Source organism: Maniola jurtina, chromosome 22 (assembly GCF_905333055.1).
Source record: "Maniola jurtina chromosome 22, ilManJurt1.1, whole genome shotgun sequence".
Classification (NCBI taxonomy): Eukaryota; Metazoa; Arthropoda; class Insecta; order Lepidoptera; family Nymphalidae; genus Maniola; species Maniola jurtina.
The window spans coordinates 9357587-9382590 of NC_060050.1; the positions used below are offsets into that span (position 1 = coordinate 9357587).

At 37.0% G+C, this 25004-nt stretch overlaps 1 protein-coding gene across 1 annotated transcript; it reads left to right on the plus strand.

Moving 5' to 3' along the window:
- The first annotated feature begins 2283 nt into the window (after positions 1-2283).
- On the plus strand, positions 2284-24499 carry LOC123877106. Its single transcript, XM_045923612.1, has 19 exons — positions 2284-2316; positions 2608-2760; positions 4201-4303; positions 4981-5170; positions 10352-10546; positions 11084-11306; positions 12050-12269; positions 12794-13010; positions 13430-13698; positions 17021-17072; positions 17121-17154; positions 17416-17571; positions 18752-18854; positions 20416-20605; positions 20950-21144; positions 21593-21815; positions 22383-22602; positions 23156-23375; positions 23904-24499. Exons 2-19 carry the CDS (start codon positions 2608-2610, stop codon positions 24172-24174), a joined length of 3234 nt encoding a protein of 1077 aa, XP_045779568.1. The 5' UTR covers positions 2284-2316; the 3' UTR covers positions 24175-24499.
- Positions 24500-25004: the final 505 nt, after the last annotated feature.

Below are 25004 nucleotides of genomic sequence, written 5' to 3' on the forward strand. Positions count from 1 at the left end.
AATATGCCGCTACGAAATGCTGGAACAACTTGCCTCCTCCCTTGCGCGATATAAGCAAATCAAAAACATGGTTCAAATCAAATTTAAGAATTTTGTTATTGCGTCAGCAAAAGGGTGAGGAAGGCGCGTAGTTCAGGTCCTCCCACATCTTTATTCTACTTTATTTTATTATATACCTACTTTATCATTAAATTATTGTACTAACCCTATATCTACTAACCACATTATTTATTTTGTATTGTATTTGTATTTTGTATATTGCATCCTATAGTTACCGTCCGAAACTTCTGGCTTCACGGAAGACCAGCGCTGTGCCTGCGTTCCCGACACAGGCGCAGCAAATGCTGAGTGGAGTCCATTTTTGCACCACACACCACGCGTCCCATTTCATATTTTATTTATTTTAAGTTATTGTTGGTACCAAATAAACAGTTTTTCTTTCTTTTCTTTCTTATAATATCTTAATACATAGTTCTACTCAATGTCTAGTTTTTAGGGTTGATGTTAGGTAGGTAGGTACAACACGATTACTTTATTTTCGATTTTTGGCAATTGTTTAGCTTTGTTTTGTAAAATTTTAGTTTTTGGTGTATACTTAGTTGTTCTAAGGCGACACGTTCATTATCTTGTTGACTGCATCTGTACCTACACACTTTTTTTTGGAGAGTGGCTAGTTTTTTTTTTGTAGTACTTGATGTATATTATAATAATTGAAAAATCTTCATTATTATTTCAGCGCCATCTTTCGGTCTCCGTAGAAACTCGTACGCTAGTTTGCTAACGTAACGTTCGGTTCAGTTATTACGTGCTCACTCAAGTGTAATGTGCTCACGCATACTAGTTCCGAGCTTTGAAATAGATGACGCTTGGACATAATCTGATCCTAAGATCTTGGACACACAGTTTTACGATGTACTGCGGGGTGATTCGCTACCTCAGTGTCTAACAATAAATGATAGACATCGAGCTCATTTTTAACCCCCGACCAAAAAAGAGGGGTGTTATAAGTTTGACGTGTGTATCTGTGTATCTGTCTGTGGCATCGTAGCTCCTAAACTAATGAACCGATTTAAATTTAGTTTTTTTTGTTTGAAAGGTGGCTTGATCGAGCGAGAGTGTTCTTAGCTATAATTCAAGAAAATCGGTTCAGCCGTTTGAAAGTTATCAGCTCTTTTCTAGTTATTACTGTAACCTTCACTTGTCGGGGGTGTTATAAATTTTTAATTTACACTTGTATTAATCATTAAAGGTTTTCCACGAGACAATATTTCAATATCATCCAGTGAAGCAACAAGCACCGACCAACCTCGGTGGCTATCATTCTGTGTTAGACACTGAACTCAGTTCACACCTCTTCCAAGTTCGCCCACTTCCATCTGACTGTATTATCAGTCATCGCTTAAACTGTGATCACTTATCACCACAAATTCACGGTTTTCGGATTTTTTCCTTTACTTGTGCTATTAGAATATCTACCTACCTGCCGAATTTCATGATTCTAGGTCAACGGGAAGTAGTACTCTATAGGTTTTCTTGACAGACACGAAAAACGGACAGACGGATAGACAGACAGACGGACAGACAGACAACGAAGTGATCATATTAAGGGTTCCGTTTTTCCTTTTGCGGTACGGAACCCTAAAAAATACTACTTTAGGTGCAATCATAAACTCGTAACATGACTTATAGTCAGACTGTCATGTCATCTGCCAGACTCAGGCTTGCCTGAACTGAACCTAAACCCTGCTCAGTGCTCAGATATTAGTGTTTGATGTGAGTGATAATATTATGTACCTACCTACTTCAATAATATTGCGGTGAGGAATACCTGAAGAAGTAGTAGGTAGGTAGGTAGTAGGTACCTACCTGCGGCTACGGTTTACAAAATATTCTACATAGTTTACGTTTAATAATAAGCCAAGCCTTTACTTTTTCTTATCAATTAATAGTAATTAAGTACCTATTTATTCAAAGTTTCTAAATGTATCCTAGTTAATATCTATTCTAATTGTATTAGTCAGTATACGTGTGTGTTGTGTTTGGCTAGGCCCATACCCACTGAGTTTCAATTTAATACTTACCTTAGGTATGTAGGTAGTTAGGTACGTTGCAAAAGTGATTTTGTTGAAATTATTAATAGTTATCTATTTGTTATTAAGTAATTATTATTTACGAAATATCTAATAAGTAATTTTAAAATTTTAATTTTATACATAATATAGTATAAATAATAATTTATTATTAGATGAATAATTTAATCTTTATCTAAGAATATATTTTTAGGTTGAATTCGAAGTCGGTCTCGCGTACTTGAAAGTAAGTATTACATATATTTCTTCAGTCTTAGGCCTCATTCGCACGAGAGCTTTTTTAACGTCCGTTAAAAAAGCTCTCGTGCGAACGAGGTATTAGTGAGAATGCACAGATATTAGTTTCTATAAAATGTCTGCAAAATTTCATGGACTTTAGTTGCCTAATATTCAAATGAAATTGGGACTACGATTGTATGGAGTAAGTGACGGAGAGAGCCCTGTTAAGTCTAAGCAAAGTCAAAGTGTGTTCTATAGATTTCAACCTAAGTACCTTCTAATATTTTTCTCATTACAGATGGCTTCAGTCATCATGTTTGGTTTAGCCTTCACTTTGCTGGTGGCTTCCAGTGAAGCTCTGAGGATCCTCGTATTCTTTCCTCTGCAAGCAAGGAGTCACAGCATATTGGGGCACGGCGTTGCCAATCGTTTACTAGAAGCTGGCCACGAGGTAAGCATAGCGGCGCTGCGCATCAAAATTCCGCTATGTGGAAAAACAGTTTTCAGCATACTCTTTTAAACTTAAATTTTTTTTTAAATATGCTTTACTTTTAGATCAAAATGACATAGCTAAAAAGATTATACAAGTGTTAATCAAATAACACCCCCGACAAGTGAAGGTTACAGTAACTAGAAAAGAGCTGATAACTTTCAAACGGCTGAACCGATTTTCTTGGATTATAGCTAAGAACACTCTCGATCAAGCCACTTTTCAAACAAAAAAAAACTAAATCAAAATCTGTTCATTAGTTTAGGAGCTACGATGCCCCAGACAAAGATACACACGTCAAACTTATAACACTCCTCTTTTTGGGTCGAGGGTTAAAAAGAAAGATAAGAAGCTGTACCCTACAGGTTTTCCTGACAGACACGACAGATGGACAGACGGACAGTCGCACAGACAGACAGACAACAAGTGATCCTATAAGAGTTCCGTTTTTCCTTTTGAGGCACGGAACCCTAAAAATTATAAAGCACATATTAAGTACCTAGTGTGAAATCTCGTACGACGGTACGGAACCCTTCGTGTGTGAGTCCGACTCGCACTTGGCCGGTTTTTAATTTCTCATTTTAAAAGCCACGTCACGACCGACGATAAAAGTTGTTATTTTTATAGGTAGAAACTTCTATATATATTACATTAAAATGCCTCCTTATCTATCAACGTACGCTATAGGTAGTTAAAATTAATTCAAGCGACTAATTTACTATTATATAAGCAATAGTAACTAAGTAGGTATATATACTAAGGGCGGCTACGCACTATCCGATCCGAATCCGTGAAAATACGTTTCGAAGTAGTCATAGAACTATTTGGATAATAGCTACGCACTTGATCCGACTTCCGCCATCCGATTTCTCTCCATCATCCGTGAGAATATCTCGGATATAGAATCAAATCGGACATAATGACGTATAATATATGTAATGTAGGTATATAGTATGTCAAACATGACCAATGAATAGCTTGGATTTGGATCGTAGAATGGATTAGTGCGTAAGCAATATCCGAATTCGGCCCGAATTTCCTATATCCGTATTTTCCGGATTCGGATCGGATGAGAGCGTGACCGCTCTGATTATATTAAAACTGTAACTGGACGATTCTTGTAAATTACTTATAAATAATGTTTGTTGAAAATTTTAAGTGGACGAAACATTGTTGTCATTGTAGACCCCAAAACATTTAATTTTTTATTTTTTGCCTATCTCAGATCGCATAGTCACAGCTTTTGAAGGAGATTAAAAAGGATTCTGTAGTTCCAGAGATTACTTCCTGCAAACATACTTACAAACTTTACCTCTTTATAATATTAGTGTAGATAATACGGGAAGCATGGCAACTAACACTAGATAAAAAGGAAATGTTGTTATCATGTTTGTAAATCAGGTGGTGCATATAACTTCATTTCCTCGAGAAAACCCAGTAACAAACTTGACTGAAGTAAGCTTGGAAGAGACGAGGAAAATCACGAGCGCTGCGATAGCAAAAGGTAAAACTATCATTTTTACCCGACTGCGGCAATGCCAAAAAGAAGGGTTATGATTTTAACAGTCTATGTATGTATGTTTGTATCCAGATTCTGTGTGTTCCCCCCTAGTGTCTAAACTACTGGGTCTGATGAATATTCGTCAATTAATTCGTTGTTAAGGTCCTAGTGACACAGGCTATATTTTATACGAAAAAAATTGACCTAACGGTTGTTACATCAAAAAAGTGGAAGTCTCCAAAAAAATTTTATGCTATTGTATCGAGTGGGATGTCAAATGAAAGAGGAAAAAATCCTGAGCTTATGAATATAAATGTACAACGATATTTAAATATACCAAGCGACAGAAAAACAATTTTACTCTAACATTTCAGCGTTTATTAAGACGATCACAGTCGGGTTTTAGTTTTCAACTTTATCTTGTTTTAAATCTTTTTCAATAACTTGGTCTCACCTTGTCTAGTCCTATTACTAAGGCTCTGCTGTCCGTCCGCCCATCCGCCTGTTTATCTGTCAGCGGGCGATATCTCATGAACCGTAAGAGGTAGAGAGTTGAAATTTTCATAGAATATGTACCTGCACGTGTAGAAACAAAAATTATTTTTACTTTGTTGTGGTTTTGGAAGTCGGTTTTTTAGATATTTTTTCATAATATCTAAGTTCCAATGGACCCCTTGCAGATGATACGTTCAAAATCAAGAACATGGTTGGCAGAGGAAATTTCTGTGACTCCATATTCTTTAAGTACTTCGAGTACAAGGCCCATGAGCGGATCCTCGCAGCACCAGAACTGGTGGAATTCCTCAAGGATCCTTCACAGAGGTTTGATGCTGTCATCGTTGAGTGGTTCTTCTCCGATTTTGTTGCTGGGTGAGTCATCATCAGTATCAACTGATATTTTCCATCAAAATTTTTGATTATACTTAATTCCATAGTTTAAAAATTAATAACAAATATTTATAAATTAGTAGATGTCCTTTGTCATTATTTTTAGGTACTAAAGGGGACGGTATATTCCAGGTATAATTTCAAATCTAGAGATGGCGATACACATTGTATCGGCATCTCTCTTAGACGCCCCTGAACCGGTTGCGCATCGCCACAGTGTAGATTATTATTTTCACATCGCTCCTGCATTTAATCATTACGTCACCCCACTTCAGTGTTTACGATGGAGTAAAAAGTCAAGTTATGTATAAGTTTAAAATTCAAAGTTATAGTGATAAAAAATATTTATTATGAAATAATTAAAAATTTATTTAAAAAAATTAATCTGTAGGTATCATCAGAATCGATTACATTCGACTTCGCTGGGTTACTTTATTGTTATATATAACATTGCGTATCTATAAAAAATATGTGTACAAGTTAAATATTGTTTTATATACTACTAGAGGATCCCTGCGGCTTCGCCTGCGTTGATTTCGGTTTTTTTGAATCCCGTAGGAACTCTTCATTTTTCCGGGATAAAAAGTAGCCTATGTCCTTCTCCGGGATGTATCCCAAGTCTGTACCAAATTTCATTAAAATCGGTTCAGTGGTTGGGCCGTGAAAACGTAGCAGACAGACAGACACACTTTCGCATTTATAATATTAGTATGGATTTTAATGCACACTGTTGCCAAGTTACTATCATTAGTTAGTAAACAGTCACTGATAAAAAAAAAACAACAATACTATAATGTACTTTTATTGTTTTGTCAACAACGAGAAATAATGAATGAGATCTATTTACAATCATGCTAATAGGTGTCTTTTTCAACCTGTATGCTTATTATAGTAGGAGATTTAACATTTCACCAACTTTCATAGAATGAGATCACACACACACAGTAACATTAAATTAAAATGGGCCTAAATAACCTTGACTTAAGGTCCTAAATTCAATTACACCGATTTTAATTTCTGGTTCTGTCTGACTGGCTATACATGAATGGATTAATTTGAGCTATAAAACAAGGCGGTTAAGGTCTATTTTACGTTAACGTTCTCATTATAAACCCCTATCTGCCAGTTTTGGTCATTACTGTGGTGACCATTACATTTGGCCTTGAAAGAAGATACTTCACATGGATAAAAGATTATAGCATGGACAAGTCCAAGTTTCTGAAATTTTCACTTATTGATAATGATAATACTGTCATTCCTAATTACTTACATTTATAGGTAAATCTTATATTTTCTATATCTTATTGCTATTATAGATGCTGAGATTATAGAAATTACACTCAACTGAAATTCAATGAAAATATAGTTAGCACGGACATTACACAAGTAACTATTTATTGCATTTCACTAATTACCGAGATCGTAAAATCCTATTTTTTCATATTATCAAAACGTTTACAGTAAAAAAATATCACACGCGCTAGGCGTGCAAAAACACCTGAAAGAGATTATATGCACCTGCAGCCATAACAGGATAACATTATAATATATTTCGTGTTGTATAAAAAGCTGTTTTGTTTATAATCCTTGTTTTTGTTTATTCAATATGGTTACAGTCAAACCGGCCCGCTCGGAGCTAATAGCCATAAAAGTTAACTAATTAGGTGAAATATTCCAAAAGAGCATAAGTAGGTATGTACACATTCAATACGCTAACTTAACTGTTTACGTTAAGGTTCAAAGTCAAAGCGCTGGAGAAATGTTTTTATATGATACTGAACAAAGTCAAGACAGAGATTAAAATATTTTATAGCTTTTTTGTTATATTCAGATTCGGGCCATTGATTCAAATTTTAAATTTGTAGTAATTATTTTCTCTAATTCAGAAGCTGAGCTCTTTTTCTGGATGCCTATCATTAGGCATCCAGAAAAAGAGGTCATTACCTTTTCGCTAAAAGACAATTTTACGTTGACTGACATGAAAGCAAAGTGCCTAGTAAGCCAATAGACAATTCAGCTAGATGACATCAAAGCAGATTACCCAGTCAGCAGAGAGTCAACTTAGCTGTACGCCATAAAAACAGAATGCACAAGTAGCAAAACGTCTGGAATTGTGAATAGTCTGTATGATTAGAACACCTCATGAGCCAGACGTCAAATTACATAGTTGGATGACATAAACGCTGAATGAGATAGTATCTAAAACGTCTGGAAAAGTAAATAGTCTAAATGGTCTGTTGCTTGCTCCTTTTTTAATTTTTAACCAACTTCCAAAAAGAAGGTGGTTCTCAATTCAGCCTGTTTTTTTACCCCATTGCGGCAAAGCCTAAAGGAAGAGTTATGATTTTAGCAGTCTGTATATGTATGTGTGTGTGTTTGTATCCAGATTCTGTGTGTTCCACCGTAGCGCCGAAACTACTGGGCTGATTTTGATGAATGAGGTGTAAATCCGGGTAACATAGGCTACATTTTATACGAAAAAAATTGACCTAACGGATGTAATATGAAAAAAAGTGGGGGTGAAAAGGTACTACCACTAACTAACAATTGTGCCAGGACTGGTCCTGATGGGATTTTGAAGTTTGAAAAGGTGCAGTTGGTTCTCTATATAACGTAGACCCGCACTAAGACAGGATTTTGAGAAATTTGATCTGTAAATTGACCAAATTATCATACAACAATACTACTTCTCACGAACCTATAAAAGCTACGAACAAACGATTTCAGTAGTTACATTTTATTACTGTTCTTACCTTTCGATTCAAAACAAGAAAAATTGATACACTGATTTGGCATTCCAAAACGAAGCAACTCTCGTCCTAATAACAATTTAATGTATACTTTAAGAATAACTGCATAAGGTAAGTTTTACAACGAATATTTTAACATCGATATTTTAATGTTAGTATACGTGAGTGAGAACACAAAAGCCACAAAGATCCTTTGTATTGACAAAGGCAAACACAATAGGATCTTTCATTTCTTGTAAATTGAACTAGTTTTATGAGAAAAAGTATTAAGTACGTATGAAATTTTGTTTTGCACATTTTCAACTTTTAAGCTGTGACAATAAGGTCTAAGTTGAAGGAATATTAAATAGTATGATTATTTTTTTGATCTATAAAACATTTATGACACTGCAATTTTTAGTCAAACTTATTATTGACTACTTAGTGACGTATATACATAAAAAAACCAGCCAAGTGCGAGTCAGACTCGCGCACCAAGTTTCCGTATCCGTACTCAGGTATTTTTCCGACATTTTGCAAGATAAATCAAAAACTATTATGCTTAAAAATAAATTAAAATCAGTTTTAGAATGTTCAGGTAAAACCCTTTTATATGATACCCCACTTGGTATAGTTATCTTACTTTGAAAATTGAAACACATTGTTTTTTAATGAACCCATAAATTCATGGTTTTTGCCAAATTTCATGATTCTAGGTCAACGGGAAGTACCCTATAGGTTTTCCTGACAGACACAACACACACGGACAAAACAGACTAACAGGCGGACAGATAGACAGACATACAGTTAGATAGACAGACAAACAGACAGCAAATTGATCCTATAAGCGTTCCGCTTTTCTTTTTGAGGTACGGAACCCTAATAAATGATATCATTGCATAGCAAGTGAAGAAACTAAAAATTATAACACCTTGGATAAACATCTCGGACTTGAAAGTGGATGTCATTTTCATAATAATCATGATCATCATCATCATCATTATGAGCCCGTGGATGTCCACTGTTGGACATGGGCCTTCCCTAAAGAGCGCCAGCCGCTTTATATCATCAGTCCATCGTGCTGGAGGACGTCCTACACTACGCTTGCTTATACGCGGTCTCCTCTCATCCTATTTTCATAATAATTAGTACTTTCCCCTAAAAACCTTTAAATTGATATCAATAAAGTTTTTTTTCCATCTTATCTTCTAATACTTATGCATTTTACAAGTTTGGTTTTTGATCTTTGAGCTACCGGGATAGAGCACTCAGATTAATTAATTTTTATTTTCAAATTATAAGTCCTGGTCTATAATGACCTAATATTAGCTTCACTACACTGCAATGTACTGTTTACTGCATTCTTTTTAAAATAATTACTTTTTTAATGTAATAAATGCACAATATAAACTTATCTTAAAATCTAGAAAAATCCTAAATAAAAATACTTTATAACATAGTACTGAATTTACTACTCTATGGCATTCTGTACAATTACAGTATGACAAAATGCTTATGAAACCCGAAACAGGTCCTGCCGCGCTGAGGCGACGGGTATGACTGACAAGATAACGTAATTACGGCCCATAAGACTCAACAATAGGGTCGAAAATTCTTTGTACTCGCTCTGTACGCGATTTGAAGAGAATAAGCGAGGAAGCGTGAAATCAAATAATTTAGAATATAATTTGAAATATAGCACTTACTGTGAAATGATCGGACCGAATTATTTATTTGATTGTTTTACACCTATGGTGAAAGTTACGTCTTTAAGAGCTTTGTCATTAAAGAGAAAAACCCAAAAGTCTAAGGTTTTAGACCAAACTTCTGATTTTTTTTCTATCGAGGAAAGTTTGTCCAATCATGTTTTAATCGGACCAAATCCAAGGGGATATAATGAAAAATATTATATATTAATTTCAAATTTTTCGATCCATGCGTTCCTAACTTAATTCCATTTTAGTAAACTTTAGTATCGACGAAAACGGAGACCGCCGCGTTAAGGGGCAAGCGACGGGTCTGTCCGCGAAATTCAAATTTTATTTGGTTTCGCAATTTGTAAACTAATACGACGCGCTTGGCCGGTTATTTCTTTTTTATTCTAATATAAGTTAGCCCTTGACTGCGATCTCGCCTAATGATAGTGATGAAGCAGTCTAAGAGGAGCGAACTTACTTGGAAGTTGGAATGGTAGTTTCATTAGCCCATAATACCCCTACTCAGTTTCTAAGCGACATCTCTCGGAAACTAAGCTTAGAATTTCGAAAAAATATAAAAAACTGTTTTTTACTCATCAATTAAGCACACGAAAACCTAGAAGAAATCTATGTTCTTTGACATCCTAAATCTCTCAATGTTGTGCGTGCTAATTTACAAATTCATCCTACGGAACCCTCTCCACGCGAGTTCAACTCGCATTTTTCCGATTTTTCAGAATAGCTCCGCTTTTCCAGTGTCCACTGATCTGGTTCAGCGCTACAGAAGCTCACTGGCAAACCCTTAGGCTCATCGATGAAGTACCCAACCCATCTTATAATGTGGACATTTTCTCCTTTAGTAGTCCACCTCTGGGATTGTGGGAGAGGACTAAAGAACTTTATACGATAATTAAAAAGATGATTATGTTAAGGTATGTAACAAGTGAATTTATTTGGAAAATCAGCTAGGTATTGAAATCGAGATAGATATTGAAGGAGGTATCAGCTAGGATTTGAAATGTGGCAGTGTGCCTGTCTGTCTGTTAACTTTTCACGGCTCTCATCTATGTAAATTTTTTTGACGAAATTGTGCAAAGATAGCTTGCATCCCAGAGAAGGTTACGTTATAGTCTACTTTTGTCCCCGAAAATCAAAGCGTTCCCACAAGATTCTTATAAGAAGCCCTTTTTCCCAAAACAATTACAGTTATTTTCAAAGTATGTCCATTATTACATTATTTTACTTTAAATTAATTTAAATTAAATTTATATTTCATTAGTACTATCAAATCAAAATATTAAAACTCAATAAGTACTTATAATTATTTAAAAAAAGACAAAGCGAACAACAAAAAATGACCAAAAATATTACATTATTATATTAATAAATTCGAAGGATTTATATAAATGAATCTAAGTCTACTAATGTAAATATAACAATAAAATGTTTTTACTTATATCATTTTTCAGTGTAATATTCACCCCGCTGGAGAAATCACTATACAATGATGTATTTCCAAGGATCGCTGCCGCAAAAGGACTTACCATGCCTTCCTACGATGAAGCTGTTTACAATGGATCTCTCTTATTGCTCAACTCCCATCCATCTATTGGCACTCCGTTTAGACTCCCACAGAGTGCTAAATATATTGCTGGATTCTATATTGATAGTACAATTAAGCCTTTGCCTAAGGTAAGGATCAGCAGTCAGCACAGTTCTTGGTAGGGAAAGTCGGTGGTAAGGAATATATCCATCCATAGGGATTATACCTACTAATTGCATCGAAAAATTGTTTTACGGATTGTACCTTTAAAAATTAATAGTAAAAAAATATAATAATTGCACCTAATGCATTTTATGTTGTTGTGTGTCGGTCGCACTATGTCAGTGTTACGCAAGTGTCAACAAAAAATCCTCAACTCAATCGGATGAAAGATGCGCGAACGCATTTGGTTACAGATGCTGTATGGTGAACTTAAGATGTTTCGAGTGGTTCAGGTTGGCGAATCAAAGGATATCCACAACTAATGATAGGATGAATAATAGGTGATAATTAATTACCGAACTTTTTAAAGAACCGAATGTTGTCAAAACCATTAAACTGTCAAGAATGCGATAGGCAGGACATGTGCAACGCATGTACGACACACGAGCCCCGAAAAAGTTGTTGGACAGCAAACCAGAGGGCTGCAGAGGCCGAGGAAGACGTAGAGGTCGGTGGATTGATGGAGTGGAGAAGGACATGAGGGTTTTGGGGTTTCGGAGCTGGAAGGAAGCTGCATCTAATCAGCACTGATGGCGGAGTTTACTTGCCAAGCCAAGGTCCACCCAGGGCTGTAGTGCTTTGATGATGAATCAAAATTTGGAAATCCACAACTAATAATTTAGAATGAATAATAGGTAATAATTAAAGTTCTTAAAAATTATAATTTCAGGACCTTCAAAAACTGTTGGACGAAGCAAAGCATGGCGTGATATACTTCAGCATGGGCAGTAATTGGAAAAGTGCAGATATGTCGGATAACATGAAGGCCTCCTTGCTCAACATGTTCGCCAAATTGAAGCAAACAGTGATTTGGAAGTTTGAGGAAGATATGGAGAAGGTGCCAGCTAATGTTCATCTGGTGAAGTGGGCACCACAACTGGCCATACTTGGTAAATTGTCACCTTCATCACAGTTATGATGGATGTCCACTGTTGGACATAGGTCTCTTGCAATCCGTGGAATTTCGACTACGTACGGTTGCAGACTAGCGATGCCTTGCGGTACGATAGTAGAAAGGACGTACGAAGCAATTTGCTTCCTCTTTTCTTATCCGAACCGCTAGGATATGGAACGCCCTTCCGGCATCAGTTTTCCCTTCCACCTATAATATGCAGGGTACCTTCAAGTCAAGAATGAATAGGCAACGTCTAGGCAAGCGCGCTCCATCTTAGGCTGCATCATCACTTGCTAGCCAAGCACTAGTCTAATAAAAATAAAAAACAGGTGAAGGAGAAACCAAGTCAAAAAGCCTGCTCACCTAATATCCAACTTGTCATAACCCAATACTGAAAAAATAGTTATTGACCTCAAACTTTTGAGGATCTAAAGCCCTAGACTAGGCATAATATTCAAATACCAATATCTATAAATCCCATCCATTTTAACTTTCATACCAATTTTTTTTTTTTTTCAGCTCACCCAAACCTGAAACTCTTCATCAACCATGGCGGTCTGCTATCAACAACTGAGGCCATACACTTCGGAGTGCCAGTAATTGGCATACCCCTTGCCGCAGACCACCATGTAAACATGCAGTCTGTGACCAACAAGGGTTTTGGTATATTGGTAACCTTGGCGGAAGATATGGCTAATCACATTTATGAGGCTATTCAGATGTTGGGAAGTGCCACGTATGTAATATTTTAGTGTTTTAACGATGACAAGTGCAAGCGTTTTAATACGGGGTGTAACTAGAGCGCTAGCAAAAACAAAGACCGGTAAATAAAATTAAAATGTGTTTTAATTTTCAAAGTAAGATAACTATACCAAGTGGGGTATCATATGAAAGGGCTTTACCTGTACATTCTAAAACAGATTTTTATTTATTTTTATGTCTAACAGTTTTTGATTTATCGTGCAAAATGTTGGAAAAAATACCCGGGTACGGAACCCTCAGTGCGCGAGTCTGACTCGCACTTGGCTTTTAACAAACAAAATACATTTTCATGATTCCGACAACATGTAATTAACATGTAAAACAAGGGGGGAAACCAAAACCATTCTGATATTATTCGGACTATCGTATTTTCAAACCTAATTTTTGTTACAGTTACAAAATAAGGGCTAAAGAACTATCGTTCATCTACCATCACCGAAACCAGAAGCCAGGAGACGAGCTGGTCTTTTGGATCGAGCATGTGGTAGCCACGGGTGGCGCCAAACACTTGAAGTCTCCCGCGTTGTCTGTACCGTGGTACCAGAAAATGTACTTAGATGTACTTGCAGTATTGGTCGCAGTATTATTTATAGCTTTTAAGTTGATTAAGAGGGTAGTTAGGAAAGAAAACAGTTGTATAGACAAGAAAGAGAAAACAAAATAGGTACTTACATAAAAAATTAAAGAATATCATTATTTTATTTACTTGTTTATTAATTTGAGATCTCAAGATTATGCCTAATAAGCCTCGATAGCTCAACGGTTGAGGAGCGGACTGAATTTCGAAAGTTCGTCGGTTCAAACCCCATACGTTGCACTATTGTCACGGTAATATATACATACCATTACCGTGCTATTGTCGTACCCACTCCTGGCACAAACTTTACGCTTAATTGGAGGTGAAAGGGGAGTATTAGTCATGATTAGCATGGCTAATATTTAAAAACAAAAAGTATTTTATTTATTTCAGTTTTCCCTTCCACCTATAATATGGGTACCTTCAAGTCAAGAGTGCATAGGCAACTTCTAGGCAAGCGCGCTCCATCTTAGGCTGCATCATCACTTGCTAGCAGGTCTGATTGCAGCCAAGTGCTGGTCTAGATATAATTTAAAAAATAAATTATTCATTCAAGATCTTGAGCGGATATAAAAGGATGATATTATGAAAAAATGAATTCAAATTCAAATTCAAAATATTTTTATTCAATTAGACTTTTACAAGTTCTTTTGAATCGTCAAAAGCATCTACCAAATATCATCAAAAGAATATAGCCAAAATTATAATTGACCGATTGTTCTTTGTGACCGTTGGTTAAATCGAATAAGGTAAATCGATCCATATTATTCCCCTCAAGTATGCATTAACCTCCTAACTACTTATTAGTCACAACTCACAACTTATGGTGGCCATGATCGTACGCGTAAAGAACTGGTCACACAAAACGCGGCATGACAACGAAGCATGACCGACAGCGACTCAATAACTTTTTGATAACGTCCCTGTTGCAGTAGGTAGGTAGGAACCTACTGTGCTCTTATAAATGGGAGGTCCCATTTATCCTAGGGCCATTTGGAAATTCATAATTTTTAAATGGTTTCTCAACCCATTTTTGAACACGGGTCTTTTTTTTACGGAAAATAATTGTTGAACCAACTCCCTAAAACTGGTGGTAACAATTTTTACTCTCATTGTGGTTGCGTATCAAAAAAATATCGATATCGATTACCCGTGATGTGTGTGACCTCACTAGAAACTGTCGCGAATAATAAATCCATACTAATATTATAAATGCGAAAGTGTGTCTGTCTGTCTGTCTGCTACATTTTCACGGCCCAACAGTTTAACTAATTCTGACGAAATTTGGTACAAAGTTAGCTTATATCCCGGGGACGGACCAGGCTACTTTTTATCCCGGAAAATGAAAGAGTTCCCACGGGATTCCTAAACACCCATCCGCTTAACCGATTTGTACGGGAACCGAGGTAGCTCGCGTCCCTGCAAGCTACCTGCAACTTTTTATACCGGAAAATGAAAGAGTTCCCACGGGATTCCTAAACACCCATCCGCTTAACCGATTTGTACGAAATTTGGAACCGAGGTAGCTTGCGTCCCTGCAAGCTACCTGCAACGTTTATCCCGGAAAATCAAAAGGTTCCAATGGGATCTTTAAAAACCGAAATCCACGCGGACGATGTCGCGGGCATCCTCTAGTACTCAATAAAATGATTGTCGCTACCACAGATCATGTTCGCTACCTACCTACCTACTTGCTAATTATGGAGTAAAAAGTAAAAAACACGCTTACCGCGGTTGCCGCTCGGGAGATCCCTATACCGTCTAGTTATATTCAGTCTGTCATGGGACTCAGGTCTTTGTTGGTGTGAGTGCTAACTAAATAATACTGTGGTGACGAAAATATAGCAAAAGTAGTGTAGAGAAAGTGCAACCTAGTTTACTTTACCTAATTTTGTAAGAGGTATACATATTTTTAAGAAGAAATACTTCGGTACCTACAGACTAAAAAGTGCATTTTAAAAAAGGTAAGTGAAATGGAATAATTTATTGTGAAATGATTAATCTCTCAATTATTTTCTCACGAATTTAGTGGTAGTGAAATCATGTAGTTTCATAAGCAATTTCACGTGTAAACGTCTAATTTCGTGCGTATTGAAATTAGTTGGGCGACATTAATCTCAACATGCATGAAAGTAATTTCGCAATGTAAATTCCGCTTAGCTAAGATTTTAAAGGTTTTGAAAGTTGGAAAAAGGGTTTAGAAGACAAGCATACACTACTAAGATATAAGAATTTAAGATTTTAAATAAACATGAATTATTCATACAAAAAATTACAAGAAATTATTGATTTAATGGACAAAAAATCAGTCAAGTGTATATAAATTGGTTTTGAGTCAACGTTTTACACCAACTACCACAATTTCAGCTTTGCAACCCATTTCGTCTCCGAGCTAGGAGACCTATGACACACGGACAGACAGGGTTCCGTTTTACCTTTGGGCAAGGAACCCTAAAAACTAAATTCGAGCGGGCGTAGTCGCGGGCTATTAATGTTTATGAGAATCTTCACAGCGGCACAGCATGTGAAGATGTAGACAAAAACATTATAATGGCATTCTAATAATAAACTCGTGCGTGTATGCACACCTACGACGAGCGAAAAAACGTCGAATACGACATTTTTATTTCTGTCGAAATCTCGCCTCGGCATTATCTCGACTGATTTTGATTAAAATTCTAGCAGTATTTGTATCAGTATTTCTTATTTTATTAAGTAGGTACTTGTCTTTATTTTTTCAAAGAAATACATGAGGTATAACTCAAAAATTTAAAAAACCCCGACACAAAAACCTCTATAAGAAAACTAGAAAAGAGCTGATAACTTTCAAACGGCTGCACCGATTTTTTCGATTATAGCCAAGAACACTCTCGATCAAGCCACCTGTCAAACAAAAAACTACCTAAATTAAAATCGGTTCATAGGTTTAGGAGCAAAAATACCACAGACAGATACACAGATACACACGTCAAACTTATAACACCCCTCTTTTTGGGTCGGGGGTTAAAAATAGGGGTTTGAAATTCGCGTAGTCCATATGTGTATGAAGACGCGGGTATAAGCTAGTACATTATAAGACATTTTTGTCTTTAGTGTGTTGACTCGGTCCTAATTTATGACGCGAATACTTTCAATAGAGTTAGGACGTACTCATGGGTAACAATTGTATTTAACAAGCACTTGACCATGACTACAAATTAAAGGTATTAGACTATTCTACTTATGCAATAATACAACAGTAAATCATAGATTATTCTTCAAAAAAGGAATTTTTTATACTGTGTTGCTATGTTCTACGTATCACAATATACGTAAATACCTATGATATTATTAATTGAATATTATTTTTATCACATGAAAATTTAGTCCTTGACCGCGTGCCTTGACTGTGATCTCACCTGAAGAAGCGATGATTCAGTCTACGGCACAACGCACACCGGCAGATAGAGTAGAGTCGAGGTGTAGCATCTTTTAAGTCAAACTAAGATTTTTTCACTTTGACATGAGGGCGTGGACGTCCTTGGTGTCTTGTCTCTTTCAGGTTTTATTCTTAGTATTCCAATTTTAACCGTATTCATCATTATCATCATCGGCCTGTGGAGTTCCACTGTTGAACATAGGTCTTCCCTATAGAGCGCCACCACGCCCGGTCCTCAGCCTTCGCGTAACGCTTTGGCCGTATTAAAGTAAGCTAAAATTGTTATTGAAAGATCTCCTCTCCACTCCACACCATCCGTAAGCTCTGACTCTAACGATCCTTCTGCTTTGATACTAATCAATTTTATAACATTTCTCATTACAGATGGTTAGAAACATCATCGCTTTTGGTTTAGCCATAGCATTGCTGGTGTCTTCCAGCGAAGCTTTGAGGATCCTCGTGTTCTTCCCACTATATTCCAAGAGTCACAGCATATTGGGACACGGCGTCGTCAATCGATTACTAGAAGCTGGCCATGAGGTACGTTTTGATGTTTAAATATCATTAGTTGAGCAAGAAAAGCCGTAGTAGCTTAGTGGTGAGATCCACCTCGTACTGGGGAAGTCAGGGGTTCAATCCCGGACATGCATCTCTAACTTATATCAGTCGCTTGAACGGTAAAGGAAAACATCGAAAGGAAAGGCATACATCTAAGAGATCCCCATAATGATCTCAAAGGTGAATGAAACCTGCTGACCCACACGTGTCCAGCGTGGCGCACTATGGGCAAAACTCTTCTCTCTTCTCATTCTGAGGAGGGACTCGTACTCAGTAGTGGGCTGGTTAGTTATGATGATGATCGTAATAAGCAACTTCTAGAAATTAAAGTTCTTTTTTGGTATTCTACTTAAAATTGCGAGCATTTGACAAAGTGGTTACGGTACTTCAGTCTAGCGTTATAAGGTATTTTTTATATCGATAAAATATTGGTAATAGAATATTTTTATCGCTCTTATCAATATTTTAAGAATTACTCACTAAACTTGAAATCTATCCCGTAAAAGTTATATTTTGACTTTTGATGATTTTTATAATACCTATCTAGTATCTATAAGTATGCGAAAGTTAAAGTCACCGTTCGATGCCTATAAACTTATGCCAGATGGTCGTTGCGGGAGCATTTCTTTTAATAAATCTGTCTATTGAGTAGACACATATACATAAAAAGTACATGCAGCGGTAGACTAACCGTCGTCGTAGTCCTGTGGTATCATTTACTTAATGAGGCCCCCATACTCTGTTATAATTTTTGACGTGACAACGTCTTATAATTCGATAGAGCCGGCTGCACGCACGAAAAAACATGACTCATGCGGCGTTACCTCGCTCTGAGGCGTTCCATGTAATGCAAGCGACAGCGCGGAACGAGCGACAAAGAAGCACAATCGGCCTTTGTTGTCACGTTCAACTATCGTCAGTAAACCGACTTTACAGACAACCAATTTTTTGTTGATAAGTGATATCAATCGAAACATGCACGAAAGAAACGTAATGTGAATTCCGCCTAACGGCCGACGCTTACTAACGGAATGGAGTGGAGTCGAGTCTTTAAACAACTTAAACTGAGCCATTTTCAAATAATACGGGTAATGATGACTTAGATACATTGGTAATGGTAATTCAAATAGTGTAAGTAGAATCGTTGCTTTCATGGTTTCAGGTGGTGCATATAACTTCATTTCCCCGCGAAAATCCAGTGGCGAATTTGACAGAATTAAGCCTGGAAGAGACAGGGAAACGATGGAAAGCTGCGATGGCAAACGGTAAAGTAGTTAATTGATACAAGTGTAAAATAAATAACACCCCCGACAAGTGAAGGTTAAAGTAACTAGAAAAGAGCTGATAACTTTCAAACGCCTGAACCGATTTTCTTAGATTGTAGCTAAGAACACTCACGATCAAGCCACCTTTCAAACAAAAAAAAAAACTTAATTATAATCGGTTCATTAGTTAAGGAGCTACGATGCCACAGACAGATACACACGTCAAACTTATAACACGCCTCTTTTTGGGTCGGGGGTTAAAAAGTGCCTAGTTAAATGACAAAATTGACTAAAGGCTGTTTTACGCCAGTGTTTTATTCGTCAAAGGCAAAGGCAAAGTCAAATCATTCATTCATAAAATCATAACCCTTCCTTTCGGCTTTGCCGTAGTCGGGTAAAAATAGGTACCTTTTTGATTGTCAATTCTTGGATTTATAAGATAATGATGTACTTACTTAATGGGGTTAAATTATTAGGTACGTAAACTTAAAACTAAAGTTACGAGAATTCCAATCTGCTGACGACTCTTGCTACATTTAAAATTAGGTGGGTACCTATATTTATTGTACGTATCATGCATAGGAACCAGTGACATAATGAGTTCCTTGTTAAATATTTACCTACTTGTAAACAGTATGTAAACAGTATTAGGTAAATGTTTTCCTCGTCATGTAGAGATAAGACTGATTTAAAATAGTACCTAAAGTTGACGTCAAGGAAAAGACCTCTGCTTTGCATAGATATAGTTAAAATACCTAAAAAGTTCTTTATATCCCGGAAAATCAAAGAATGCGATGGGATCCATGGGGATGGGATTTAGGTTTTTAAAATCTCATGGGATTTTAAAAACCTAAATCCTCGCGGACAAATTCACGGGCATCAACGTAGTATCTCGATAATTCTCTCCATCTCTCCATCCATCAATCACTCATGATTGACGGAATTGACTAACACAGACCCTAACTAATAGGCCCAGTGGCGTGCACAAGTACTCAACCTTGGGTAAGCATTTAGGTATGAACCTATTTAATCATATAAAAAAGGCTGACTGACTGAATGACTGATCTATCGATGCACAGTTCAACTACTAGACTGATCGAGCTGAAATTTGGCATGCAGAAAGCTATTATGACGTAGACATCCGCAAACAAGGGATTTTTGAAAATTCGATCCTTAAAGGGGTAAAACTCTTGTAGTCCACGCGGACGAAGTCGTAGGCATAAGCTAGTAAAAAATAAGCACTGAGTTATTAGAACTAGGGTCAGTAGGTTAAGCAGTGCATTTATACCTTTACTAGCTGATGCCCGCGACTTCGTTCGCGTGGATGTAGGTTTTTAAAAATCCCGAGGGAACTCTTTAACTTTCCGGGATAAAAATTAGCCTATGTGCTAATCCAGGGTTTAATCTGTCTCCATTACTTTCAGCCCAAACCGTTCAGTAGTTTTTGCGTGAAGGAGTAACAAACATACACACACCCATACACACAAAGTTACCCCTTTATAAAATTAGTGTGAAGTGTGATGACCTGCACGCTACTTTCTAATACATGCTTTACTTACAGATGAAACATACAAAATCAAGAACCTAGTGGGCAAAGGGAACTTTGGTGACTCCATATTCTTCATGTACTTCACGTACGAGATCCACAAGGGGATCTTCTCAGCACCAGAACTGGTGGAGTTCCTCAAGGATCCCTCACAGAAGTTTGATGTTGTCATCCTGGAGTGGTTCTTCTCTGATGTTATCGCTGGGTTAGTAGAAAGGCTAGCAGGCCTATGCCCTTTTCTACACCTATCTCAGACGTTATGTAGTAATTAACCCCCCGACCCAAAAAGAGGGATGTTATAAGTTTGACGTGTGTATCTGTCTGTGGCATCGTAGCTCCTAAACTAATGAACTGATTTAATTTAGTTTTTTTCGTTTGAAAAGTGGCTTGATCAAGAGTGTTCTTAGCTATAATCCAAGAAAATCGGTTCAGCCGTTTGAAAGTTATCAGCTCTTTTCTAGTTAATGTACCTAACCTTCACTTGTCGGGGGTGTTATAAATTTTTAAATTACACTTGTAAAATTAAATAGATGTCCATTCTTTTTTCAGGATAGCTCCACTTTTCCAGTGCCCAATGATCTGGTTCGGGTCTACCGAAGCTCACTGGCAAACCCTTAAGCTCATCGATGAAGTACCCAACCCGTCCTACAATGTGGACATATTCTCCGTCAGTACACCACCTCTGGGATTGTGGGAGAGGACTATAGAACTTTACACGATGATCAAAAAGATGATTTTATTTAGGTAACAAATTAAACTATTTAGAAACTGCAATGAATTAAAAATAATATGTCAAATGAGCTCGGTGTCTATCAGTCAGTGTTAGGTACTAAATTAGCGAATCAGTACACCGGTGAGAGGCTGAGGCCGTGGTTAGTAACTATTCATTATTATTTAGTTATCGTGCAAAGAAAAGTGGCAGACATGACGATGCCTGATCACACAAGCCACAAGGTTATCGTGGCCAAAAAACTTGCTTCAGTGGATTGGAAAGGGCTGCACAGCATACTATTTTGGGGCACAGTCTCAAAAATTGAAATCAAATTGTCAAATTTCAACCAATGTCAAATAAGCACGGTGGCTACTATTCAGTGTTAGACACTAAGTTAGCGAATCACCCCGCAGATGTGCACAGTATGTTATTGCTGTAAAAGCAGTGGTCATATCTGCAATATTTGTTTAAAAATTTCAGTGTAATATTCACACCGCTGGAGAAATCAATGTACAACGATGTATTTCCGAGCATCGCTGCTGCGAAAGGATTTAGCATGCCCTCTTACAATGAAGCTGTTTACAATGGGTCATTCATATTTTTCAACTCCCATCCATCTATTGGCACTCCGTTTAGACTTCCACAGAGTGCTAAATATATTGCTGGGTACCATATTGATAGTAACGTCAAGCCTTTACCTAAGGTAAGTATCACATGATGAACTTTTTTAAGGACAATGAAAACGTTTGAATTAAGGGCCTACTAGTCATAACGACGCCGCGCCTATACTGGTCAAGACTCACGTGAAATCAATTTTTTTATAGATCAACCAAGGAACGATGCGGAAAGATTTAGGAAACCGTCGATATTATCCTAATGTCTACGATTATTTATGATAAATGAAAGAGTTTATTACCCTCAGCAACGAGGAGACAGGGCAAGGAGTGTAGGTGGATTACTGAATAGGTCACGGAAATTGCATCATCAAGACATCGCCAATGCGTTACCTACATATTAGGACTTTGTTTATCTGCTCCTCATAACTAAATTATTACTAAATTATTTATTGAATTAAAAAAAAAAATATCCATCGAACAGTTTGAGTCTTAAAAACTCCTAGGTGTTATCAAACACCTTCAGAAGCAAATCTATATTACGTTCCGCTCACTCGTGCTCGCTGTCCAGAAAATGAGTTTCACTTTTTACCATTTATTTCCCCATCGCAAACGTCGAATAAGTAGGTTCACTTCAAAAATATTTGGGATTCCAGGATTTACAGAAACATATGGACGAAGCAAAGCACGGTGTGATATACTTCAGCATGGGCAGTAACTGGAAGAGTGTGGATATGTCAGACAACATGAAACTCTCTCTGCTCAACATGTTCGCCAAATTGAAGCAGACAGTGATTTGGAAGTTTGAGGAAGATATGGAGAAGGTGCCGGCTAATGTTCATCTGGTGAAGTGGGCACCACAACTTGCCATACTCGGTGAGTCAGCTTATTGGCTTACCAGATGAAGTTAGTGTGGTCAAAAGTTCCAATACAATTCTATTTCCACTCACTCTGATCACGTCATCACTCTGTTTATATCATATCAATTCTTTTTTAGGGTTCCGTACCTCAAAAGGAAAAACGGAACTCTTATAGGATCACTTTGTTGTCTGTCTGTCTGCCTGTCCCCTGTCCGTCTGTCCGTCCGTCGTGTTTGTCAAGAAAACCTATAGGGAACTTCCCGTTGACCTAGAATCATGAAATTTGGCAGGTAGGTAGGTCTTATAGCACAATTAAAGGGAAAAATCCGAAAACCGTGAATTTGTGGTTACATCACATATAAAAAAATTAAAATGTGTTTTAATTTTCAAATACCAAGTGGGATATCATATGAAAAGGCTTTATCTGCATATTCTAAAACAGATTTTTATATATTTTTAGGCACGATAGTTTTTGATTTATCGTGCAAAATGTCGGAAAAAATACCTGAGTACGGAACCCTCGGTGCGCGAGCCTGACTCGCACTTGACCGGTTTATTTCTAATTTCAGCTCACCCGAACCTGAAATTCTTTATTACCCACGGAGGTCAGCTATCAACAACAGAGGCCATACACTTCGGAGTGCCAGTCATTGGCATACCCATAGCGGGGGACCAGTATGTGAACATGCGGTCTGTGACCAGTAAGGGATTTGGTCTATCAGTGACCTTGGCGGAAGATATGGCTGGTCACATTTATGAGGCTATTCAGAAGATGTTGGGAAGTGCCACGTGAGTAATATTTCTTGGTGAAGATGTGCATTGTAGCGTTGAAGTTAGAAGACCTGGGTTTCATCCTGGCTGGTTCAATCAGAAAACGAGTATTATTACAGCGTCATTATGACGTCACTGAAACTTTATCTTCTTAGGTATGACCACGACTGCTCTTGGCAGAGCGATCTTGATTATAACTGAGTGCAATGTTATATCAACTTGTCTGTAATGCTCCATTCCTCTCTGAAGGGAGTTGACAAGTGCATTTGGATGCTTGATGAAACGATTTCTATGCTTTGTGGTTATTATCATGTTTATTTCTTCGTCGATTGTTAGCAGTTCAACATACAGTTTGATGAAATGATGTTCATACACCAGGTCCACGTCGCGTTATTAAATTGTTTTATGTTATTTCGATTCGGACCCTTTTATTAACCGACTTCCTAAAAAAGAGGTGGTTTCCAATTTGCAGCATTTTTTTCTATACCGATTTCTCCTACTGATTAGTGTTGCTCAGACAATTTGCTTACTTCTTTGTTGTTACAGGTACAAGGCAAAGGCTAAAGAACTATCGTTCATCTACCACAACCGCAATCAGAAGCCTGGTGATGAGTTAGTCTTCTGGACGGAGTATGTGGTGGCCACGGGTGGCGCCAAGCACTTGAAGTCCCCCGCGTTGTCTGTACCGTTCTACCAAAAAATGTATTTAGATGTACTTGCAGTATTGGTCGCAGTATTATTTATAGCTTTTAAGTTGATTAAGAGGGTAGTTAGAAAAGAAAAGAATCCGCAAGGCAAGAAAGAGAAAACGAAGTAGGCAAATGTGATAAAATTTCGAGCCGCCCAAATAGTAAATAAATAGAAGTTTATTTTAAACAACAAATACTCATAAAAATACTAATTACCTAAAAGATTACATGTGAATATGATGTGTACGTGAGTCACATATATGGTATGAAACCTAGGAGAACAAAGTCGCAGATTTGTTCGCATTATTTGAGGACTAAGCAAAACCTTAATTTTTTACTACCCGTTTGATAGCTGATTAAAGAAAATTAGATAAGTAGATAAGTATTAAAACATTTTTCTATATGCTGAAAAGACTATACTAAAGTAATATTGTTTTTGTAATTAATATAATAATAAAATAAATGTAATATTATAATGAAATAAAAAACATAGTACAATTGAAAACAATGTTTAATAATTTGGTTAACATTTTTGTACTTATATAATTGATGATTAAACGAACTTACCTGAAGTGAAGTTCTATCCCAATTATACGAGTTGCTTCGTCCGAAGAGATTAGGTATACATTGTAGTAATACGTCCAAGTATTGCCTTTCTACCACTTGTTTGAAAGCAGAAAATCTGCACTTCTATTTTTTGTATTTTTTGTTGGTACCACTGGAGCGTTCCCATCTCATTTAGTTGAAAGCCTGCCTGGAACATTAATATTTCACTTATCAGGGGTCCTAGGGCTGGGAGGGACCTAATCTCTTCGGACGAAGCAACTCGTATAATTGGGATAGAACTTCACTTCAGGTAAGTTCGTTTAATCATCAATTATACCTCATTGCTTCGTCCTTTGAGATTAGGTATACATTGTAGATTTTGAAAGATAGTGAAATATTAAAACACTTCTAG

Excerpts from the sequence above, each read along its gene's own strand:
- LOC123877106 (XM_045923612.1), top strand. The coding sequence starts at position 2,608 with ATGGCTTCAGTCATCATGTTTGGTTTAGCCTTCACTTTGCTGGTGGCT. Across the intron at positions 13,699-17,020 it reads CAAGAAAGAGAAAACAAAAT|CGATGATTCAGTCTACGGCA; the intron begins AGGTACTTACAT and ends CACCTGAAGAAG. Across the intron at positions 18,855-20,415 it reads GAAAGCTGCGATGGCAAACG|ATGAAACATACAAAATCAAG; the intron begins GTAAAGTAGTTA and ends CTTTACTTACAG.